General features: G+C 39.5%; 1 protein-coding gene across 1 annotated transcript; it reads right to left on the bottom strand.

Moving 5' to 3' along the window:
* Window positions 1-3,244: 3,244 nt before the first annotated feature.
* On the bottom strand, window positions 3,245-8,588 carry LOC129364796 (serine/threonine-protein kinase pim-2-like). The gene is made up of 9 exons (XM_055037677.1): window positions 8,460-8,588; window positions 7,602-7,868; window positions 6,398-6,499; window positions 6,198-6,292; window positions 5,111-5,158; window positions 4,463-4,672; window positions 3,942-4,119; window positions 3,684-3,854; window positions 3,245-3,570 (listed from the first exon to the last, which is right to left on the bottom strand). The coding sequence occupies exons 1-9, from the start codon at window positions 8,512-8,514 to the stop codon at window positions 3,479-3,481; spliced, it is 1,218 nt and encodes a 405-aa protein (XP_054893652.1). The 5' UTR covers window positions 8,515-8,588; the 3' UTR covers window positions 3,245-3,478.
* Window positions 8,589-8,916: the final 328 nt, after the last annotated feature.

Here is an 8,916-nt window from a genome sequence, read left to right as displayed (position 1 = left end):
TGTGTTAGTCATCAAATTCCTGTTGAGATACATAACCAGTGTACCAGGTCTGTGGATGGTTAAATTAATAGCAACAGGCTCTGCTCAAAAAGCTCAACCACCTTGGTACGTCGCTCCTCTACCATGTTACTCAACACACACTGCTGATGACACGATTGGTTCCCCACAGCGGTGGAAGTGGGGTTGTCACTCAATGCACCAAAGTTTTAAGGCACCCGAACATAACCAGTTTAAGAACAAGAGTTATCTTGTTCTTAAACAAGGTAATTTGTGGAATTCCTCTGCTGTATTATTTTCTGAAAAGACCATCTGTCCTGTAATGTGTTGGAATTTGCAAGCATAAGGAGTAAAACATGCAACAAAAAAAGAGCCAAAAACCAATTTTAAAAAGCAAGAGGAAAGTCTTGGGAACTAACTACCATGACCACATCAAACATTAAAAATTGTTTCAACCAATTTATGCAAATTTTGAACAAAGATTTAAAATGTCAAAAAAAAAAAAAAAAACTAAACTAAAATTATTAGCTGTGTTTTCTTCTACTGGCCTGGTTTTAATTAACCAGACTACAAAAAGCATAACTTTGTCAGATATTGATGCTGCATGACTCTGAAAGACAGGAAGTAGAAGGTGCAAACTAGAATGAAACCCACATATCTGAAAAATCAGGAGGGGTTTTCAGGAATCTCCTGCTTGTCAACTAACAGTGGCAATGCCACATGCTGTCCGAAGACATGGAAAGAAGTGCAATTCTAGTGATTCATGATCATGAGGTAAACACTTCAGAACTTTTTTTCTCTCCATCTCTTCATTAGCACATTAACTTTTAAAAAATGCTAAAAACCACTTCAAGCAAGTGTAAAAGTTTTTGTTTTCTAAAATGTGATTTTGAATTTTGCCATTCCCATCAATCTTTTCTAATGCCATATTTTAAAATGATCCAATCGATCCACCAGGTCTTACTGACAGAATTCAAATAAGTATTTATTAGAGTGATGATAATGTCACCCCTTTGTTTGACTCAGGACTCCTGATTCATTTTAAATGTTACCATCTTTAAAGTTTTACTTTCAACTCAAAAGAACACATGGAGCCCTGAACAAATTAGTTATTACAAGGATATAAAGTGGTTAATATTAAAGCATATTATACAGCAGCCAAACAGGAAAGATTTTCTTTTTCTTCTTTCCTTGAAGAAAATGAAAATCTTTGAGGTTATCAGCCATGATAATGAGTGCATGAGGCTTGCAGGTGAGCAGTTCATGAATTAAGACTGAAGCTATGTGTGAGCCAGAACCTGGAAAACATGGAGCAAGAGCTTAAACTCGAACAGAAGCTAAGATTTCAGAAAAACCTTCATTCTTAAAAACACCAGCTTTGAGTGAGAGCAGCCATTAATTGGCTACTGTCCTGAGTAAAATTTTCCCCAAAAATAACTATAAAACCGATTTAAATAAGCTTTATTTAGAAAATATACTTTATTAGTTACAAATATTACAGTCGTGTTTAATAGTTTGGAATAACATAAATACAACTAAACAATAAGGAGGCCAAACTAACATCAGCAAAGTCAAAGGTGGGTGAGCAGGAACGTCTGGAGCCCAAGGGAACCCAACAGCTGGCCATAGTACCAACAAGGGAGGAAGAAGAGCAAGTCTTCAGAACCCGGATTAGATGAGAAATAACTTGTCTCCATCTCAGGCGCATCCGGATCCTTACTGAAAGGAAAAACCTAGAGACACATTGAGAGGAGGTTATGATATTTATCATCACACACTAATTACTCAGCTAAATATGTTGCCTTTTGCTACACTCAGCTGATTTGGTGTCCAACCCGTATGTCCCTTCCTGCTTGTGGTAGATCCATGTGGAAGGGAGTTACTGTTGCTTGAAGGCTCTCTCACCAGCTTTGCTTCCAAGAGGGAGTTGGCTCCAGATGTTGTTCTCCTCTACAGCTTTACTCCATCCAACTATTTGAATCGCTCTTGGTGTGACCCCCCGCCCCTATTCTGAAGCCATGTTGCCATGGGTGACCACGCCAAAGGTCAAAGTCACAGGCAATTCAGAACTCAGGATCATGAGGGTAACTCAAACCCCTCCACCACATTAAGGTGGCGATTCTACGGAGGGGAGGAAACCAGCCGATTGCATCAAAGTTTCACTTTAATGCAATCCCCCATCCTGAGCAAGCACGGGGCGACAGTGGAGAGAAAATCCCTTTTTACCAGGACAAAGCTCTGGCAGAACCAGGCTTAGGATGGGCAGCCGTCTGCCTTGACTGGCTGGGGTTGGAGAGGACAGGAAAGAGAGACAAACACAGGAACACTTGGTAGGAAGATCTGCAATCTGAAAAATAAAAAATAAAAAACATGGAGAGGATGTAGTAATGGTGTCACCTGACGTATTAACCAATCTCAGGAAAACATACCTACACAAGCATGATGTACAAGTTTCAAGTAACCGAATATGGATGGGATTTTTTTTAGAGGGGAAAAAAACCGGTGCACCCGGAGAAAACCACTAAAATTACAAGCTGTTGTAGAATTGATGATTTCTAGAACTGAGGAGAAAGACAATGAAAATTATAGATTTAGTTTCCATAAGAGCACTCAGAGAAAAGCAAAAGTTAAGAAATTAACCGTATGGATATTGTTTCCATAAGAAGAAGACAAACTGCTAGAGACTGTGACCAGACCCCATCTCAAAACTGCATGGAAAGAAGGAAGGGAGGAAGGAAGGAAGAAAGGAAGGAAAGAAGGAAGGAAGAAATGAAGGAAGGAAGGAAGGAAGGAAGATGGGAGGAAAGAAAGAAGGAAGAAAGAAAGAGGGAAAAGAGAAAGGAAGGAAAGTAGGGAGGGAAGAAGGAAGGAAGGAAAGAATGTGTGGAGGAAGGGAGGCAGGGAGGGAGGAAGTAAAGAAGGAATAAAAATGGAAGCAAAGAAAGAAAGATGAAATGAAGGAAGGAATGAAGGAATAAAAGATGTAAGGAAAGATTGAAGGGAGGTAGGGAGGAAGAAAGGGAGGTAAGAAGGATGAAAGAAAGGAATGATGGAAGGAAAGTAGGAAAGAATGAGTGGGGGAGAAAGAAAGGAAGGGAAGAAGGAAAAAGAAAGAAAAAAGAATGAAAAGAAGGAAGTAAAAAAGCATGAAGGGAAGCAAGGGAGGGAGAGAAGGAGGGAGGGAGGACAGAAGGGAAGTTGGAAGGAAGGAAGGAAGGAAGGGAGGGAGGGAAGAAGGAAGGAAGGAAGGAAGGAAGGAAGGAAAGAAGGAAAGAAGGAAGGAAGGAAAGAAGGAAGGAACATAGGGAAAGAGGAAAGAAGGAAGGAACATAGGGAAAGAGGAAAGAAGTGTGGTTTAGAATTGTTTACATCAACATCAAAAAGGTTAAAATTTGAAAGTGAGGCATTCACTAGATGTATGTATGTGTCCATAAACATATGCATGTGTGTTCATGCGTGTGTGCGTGCATGTGTGTGTTGTCTATGAAAACCAAGGGTGGCCCAGCAGCTGTTCCAGGGTGGGACGATCCATAGGGTCAACCATCAGACACTTTGTCAGAACATCCTGGCAGTCTGGAGGGTCAGAGGTCAAACATCAACAATGAACTGAGCCAGAGGAACAAAACAGAACGACACAGAACAGATTTTTTTTGGTGCTGTGAGCTATGCTGATAAGTTCGTCTCACTTTTGGAGAGCCTCTTGCTGATCTTCAGCTTGTTTTTCAAGAAGCTGTGGGTGTTGAAGCGCATCTTGTGGACCACCTCGAACAGCACCACACCCAGCTGCCACACTGTTATGGGTTCAGCACAGTAGTTGCTGTGCATGAACCAGTCCAGTGGGAGATGTTCGGGAGTACCTTGAAGAAGTGTAAGAATAAGACAATCAGTAAGACGAAACAGCATTAATAAATGAGAAAGGACCAGGTTCTACAGTCCAATCTTACCACACAGTAGTTTATGTTTTCTTCTGTCATCAAAGCAGCTTAAACCAAAGTCTATCAGATAGACTTGTAGTCTTTTTGCGGTGGTCTCAATCAGGATATTTTCCACCTTAATGTCCCTGTGGAAGATGTTTGCATTCTGAAGGTAGAGCGCTGCTTCTACTAGCTGTTTCAGTATGATCTAAAGGAAAAACATCACATGGTCAAGAACAGCAGAGATACAGGTATAAGATAGTCTTCAGAATCTAATGAGTCTGTTTTTTTTTTTTGTTTGTTTGTTTTTTTTTCACATTTTGTCTCATTATAACTTCAAACTTCAGTGTGCAGTACATGGTTCTCTGGGAGACAACATTCTCTTTGTTAACGCCTGCAAGTCTTCCTGTGTATGCATAATAGCAACTCAAAGCTTTGCTTACTATTCTTTGGCATCTGATGTATCAAACATTGCTCTTTGAAATGCTCAGACTTTGATATTTTATAGCTCAACCCTCTAAGCTACACTCAAACTCCATCCCACAGCTTACCTTTGCCTCCTTCTCATTGAGACAACCTCCACGCTCTTTGAGATAGACCAGAAGGTCCTCAGCAAACATGGGCCGCTCCATCACTAAAATCAGCTCCTGATCCAGATCGTACCAGTCCAGCAGGGAGACCATGGCTAACTGCGGCACTGTTGCAGACCTCAGTTTCAGCATGATTACAGCCTCCATGGCCAGCTCCCTGCCGTTCTCATCCTGAAACATTCCAGCAAACATGAGAAACCCACCATCAGAATCAGAGTGGCTTTACTGGTTAAAACTGTGTGCATAAACAAATGATCTGACTGTGATGTTCAAGTGTTCAAAGCAAACTTTAAGAGAAATATACATCATGTGTATTTATCTGTTGCCAATATTTTAGATGGATAGTTAAAGACACAGATGGTTTGATGTGACAGTGAAAAACTGCTTATATGGTTCTGCTTGTAAGGTGTTCATTGTGATCATCGGAGAAAATAAACTCTTTCTCTGCAGTCCGGTTATTCCAAACAGTGTTCTGTAGCACCAACCAAGGTGAAAATTTACTCTAAACACTTTGTGTCCAGAATGTGTCGGATCTACAGAGATGTTAACTGCCCTTTGCATCTGGAATCCACTAAGAAGAAACACTGCTAATCACTGTTGCTCACTTACCTTATGTTTGATGACCACTTTGTCTTTTGGGATATGTTTGATAGCCACCTATTAGATAACAACAAGACTGTAGTTAGCATGTTAGAGAGACAATATTCTTAAAGAGATATTTAGTACGTTCTAATGTTAGATTCTTTAAAGTTATCAGCAGTAGTTTTCTAAATAACATATTAAAACATTGAAGTTAAAGTTGGTTGATGTTGTCTATGCCTCTTTTGAACTGTGACTAAATTGTATCAGCTGACTCTGAGATTACCAGGATGCTAACTACACGTCTCGGAAATAGCTCAGAACCTACAAATTTCGATGCTTTTCTGTCTCTATGTAAAGGTTCTGGGAGAGACCAAATATAGCGGGGGAGCAAAGCACTGTGACTTTTAGAATTTAATAATTGGATTAATATTTATAAGGGCATATTTAGAAATGAAATGATTGCTATGAAAGGAAGTGTTTAATATTATGTGAATATTTGTTGTCTTGTTTGGTGTATATATATTTTGTTTTATCCTGCTGTTGGGGGGTTGTGGATTGGTGCAGCCAGGGTCTATAAAAGCCTACAGGTTGCCCACATCAGTGTGGGTGTGGCTGCTGCGGAGACACATGGCCCAATGTCTGCAGGATTGTTTGTTTTAAATGTTGGGAATTAAACACCTGGTTGGTTTGCACCACATCACTCTACCTCAAGACTCCTCTTTTAAAGCCTGCTGCTAAGGGTCATTCTAACACCCTAAAAGTAACAAAAATCTAAATTTGTCCCAACTGATCAGACAGATTGATAAAGATGATCAACCATCTTTTTGTGGCAGAGAAAATAATGAACATGATAACAGCCTATCGTGAAACTGTACATGGTTACTGCCCACAAAAATAAAGCTGTATCCTTCATATGTGAACATTTTCATTTTGAGTCAATTGTATTGGCTAAAATCAGCTAAAACAGACAGTCAGTCTGACTTGATGTTAGCCTTCCACCTCTTTGAGGACTTTACGTCTTCTCTACAAACGTTGACCCTCACTGGCTTAAAAAAAATGATGAAGCAAGTGAACCTATGGATGTGTGTCTGCGCGTTTTGTGTGTGCCACTTACAGGCAATTTACCCTCAACCCGATATCCAGCAAACACAGATCCAAAACCACCATCTCCCAGCTGATGCAGCTCGATATACTTTTCCTGGAATTTGGCTAAAGTTTCACAAAGCATCAGAATAAAACTGTTCCATTATCACCACACCTTACTTTTGTCTCGTGAATGTGCCTGTTACAAATCTATCACTACTTAACTCTGACCTCTTTGAGTTAAGGAATCCACTCTTCTTTCCTCCATCTTCATCTTTTTCTTTTTTGGTGGTACCTCAAAGTCCTCTGCCGATGCGGGTCTGGAGATGGATTCTAACAATGAGGGTAAACCAAAGAAATAATGTTAGCCTTTTAACATTTAGAGAACAATGTCCAGATTGAAACATAAGTCTTAGGGTTTTTTCACACGTTTGTTCCACTTTCATCTGGTGTGGTTTTCTTCCACACGTCATTGAGTAAAACTAACTTTGAGCAACCTGTTCACTCTTCACCTGTGGTGGCGCTGCACCAAGAACCACTGAAAGAAACATCACTGAACGCAACTTTTTTCTTCACAAAATGTAAAGAAAACTGGAATGGGTCAGATTTATCTTTGGTCTTTGGCAAAAGACCATGAGCCATTTCTCCTGCCAGCACTAGACTCATAAGTTTTTTATTGGTTGTAATTACCCAAAATGCACTGCCTCCTACTTCTGCAGTGGTCTCTGGTCTGCTTGGTGTTAACATATACACCAGAGTTCACTTTAACCAATCCGAGGTTTGTAGGCGGACCATCGTTTGATTATACATGCACACCTCCCTAAACGAACCGGACTTTGTATGCAATGGGACTGGATTGAAGCGAACTGAACAGGGCTGGTGTGGATGTGCCCTTAAACAGGCTCATAAAGTTATCCTTACCTGCTGCACCTCTTTACATGTTAATATCACTAACTTCAACATATCTAATTACATTTTTCTGCAGATTCACAACACAAGGAAGGGCATAAACTGAAAAGGAAGTTTTGTAGAAGCAACATTTTGTGAAAGTACTGCTGCATATCACATAAAATCACAATAAAAAATAAAAGTTTCTTATTCTAATGAAAAACGTGTTTAATGGGTGTGAATGCTTTCACAACATAGCGTTGTTTATTCTTAGCAATATTTTTACTCTCTGTAACCGTCATCTGTTAGGACTCTGAGGAAAACAGCCTTTAGTCAGAGGCTTCTTGTGATACAGACTGCTACAGGAGATCTTTCCTACCAACAGCCATCACATTAATTAACTCATGTTAATTCATGTTGAATTAATATGAGTTACAGCATTTAATTTCTCTTTGGGATCAATAAAGTAATTTTTAATTTGTATAAATCCTAATAATCATGCTGAGGATCTGGTGTGAACTAAAATAGCTTCATCATAGAAGCCAACCTGAGCTGATGTCCCAGGAGGACGAACGTTCTTTGGGTCGAACCCTCTGCAGGAGTCTCTTCTTCTTCTTCTTGGCTGGAGGTGAAGATTCCTCTGCATTCAGTCTCCTCATTGTTCTGGTCGGGACCTGGCAGCGTGTGGAGGCTCCGGCCATCTGAGAGACCATGATCTGTCTTCTGGGGGTATCATCTGCAGCTTTTTTCCTTTTCCTTGGTCTGTTGTCCTCGACAGAGTCTGTGCTTGGTGACATCATCCCGCTGTTGCCCTCTAAAGTGAGAGACATCAGAAAAATAATGTGATTTTCTATGTTTTGTAGTTAGTCAAAAATTTAGTATTTATGTTGCCTCACATAAATACTATATGAGATATTTATGTGATCAAGGTGATCAAGGGGATTAGGATCCCTCTGATCAGGGATCCTGATCAGTGTTCCTGATCTGTGATCTCAGGGATCCTGATCCCTGGAAAAAGTTCCTGATCAGGGGGATCCTAATCCCCTTGATCACATAAATACCTCAACTCCTGATTTCCTGATCTCTAATCAGGAACGTTATTATACAAACTTAATTATTCAAACAAAATGTTTAGCTCATTTTCACCAAGACACATGCTTCTGGGTGAAACTATCACAGACTCACATGTCCCAATGTTTCAACAGTAAACAAGTCAGTAGCAGAAATCCTTTATGATAAAAACTCTAAATCTTTTAAGTACCAGGTAATGTAAAGTACATAGTGACGTGGATGTAAGTAACATGGATTTAATAAAAACTATTAAGTACACATTATTTTTTCTCACAAAAACCGAAACACAAACCATTTGTTGCTAATTTTTACTGAAACTCATGAACTCAGTTACCTCGTCGTCTCCTGAGGGCAGGCGTTTTTGCTTTCCTTTTACGTTCTTTGGCCATTTTTTTTCTTCAGTGTTGATCTCCACTTACAAGTGTTGGCAGTTTTATCTCTCGTAGTTACGTCTCACTCTATCAGAGATTTCAGACAGACTGAAATGAAATTGAATGTTGGCTTCTGACACCAACCAGTGTGACATCACAAATTACATTCCACATTTTGGTCATAAATGTTAGAATGGAGGTGATGTTGCTTAGCAGCCCTCTGAATTTAAAAATAAATAAATAAATACATTTAGAAACATCCCCAAAATCAAATATTCAGTGCCAGATTTTGAGTTATAAATTCCAAATGTTGGCACCACACAAACATGTTATTTATCTTTTATTTGCTGCAAAAACTAAAAATAGCTTAAACAACTGTTTTTGACTTAAAACTAAGTAAATCACAATTGTTTTCCTCAT

This window comes from Poeciliopsis prolifica, unplaced genomic scaffold (genome assembly GCF_027474105.1).
Source record: "Poeciliopsis prolifica strain line A6 unplaced genomic scaffold, Auburn_PproV2 SCAFFOLD012, whole genome shotgun sequence".
NCBI lineage: Eukaryota > Metazoa > Chordata > Actinopteri > Cyprinodontiformes > Poeciliidae > Poeciliopsis > Poeciliopsis prolifica.
Note: the sequence above shows the minus strand (reverse complement) of the source record. Positions and strands in the feature narration are given on the sequence as shown.

Coding starts and splice junctions, on each gene's coding strand:
- LOC129364796 (XM_055037677.1), bottom strand. CDS start 8,514: ATGGCCAAAGAACGTAAAAGGAAAGCAAAAACGCCTGCCCTCAGGAGA. Junction 5,159..6,197: donor GGGTTGAGGGTAAATTGCCT/GTAAGTGGCACA, acceptor GTTATCTAATAG/GTGGCTATCAAACATATCCC. Junction 3,855..3,941: donor AAAACATAAACTACTGTGTG/GTAAGATTGGAC, acceptor CACTTCTTCAAG/GTACTCCCGAACATCTCCCA.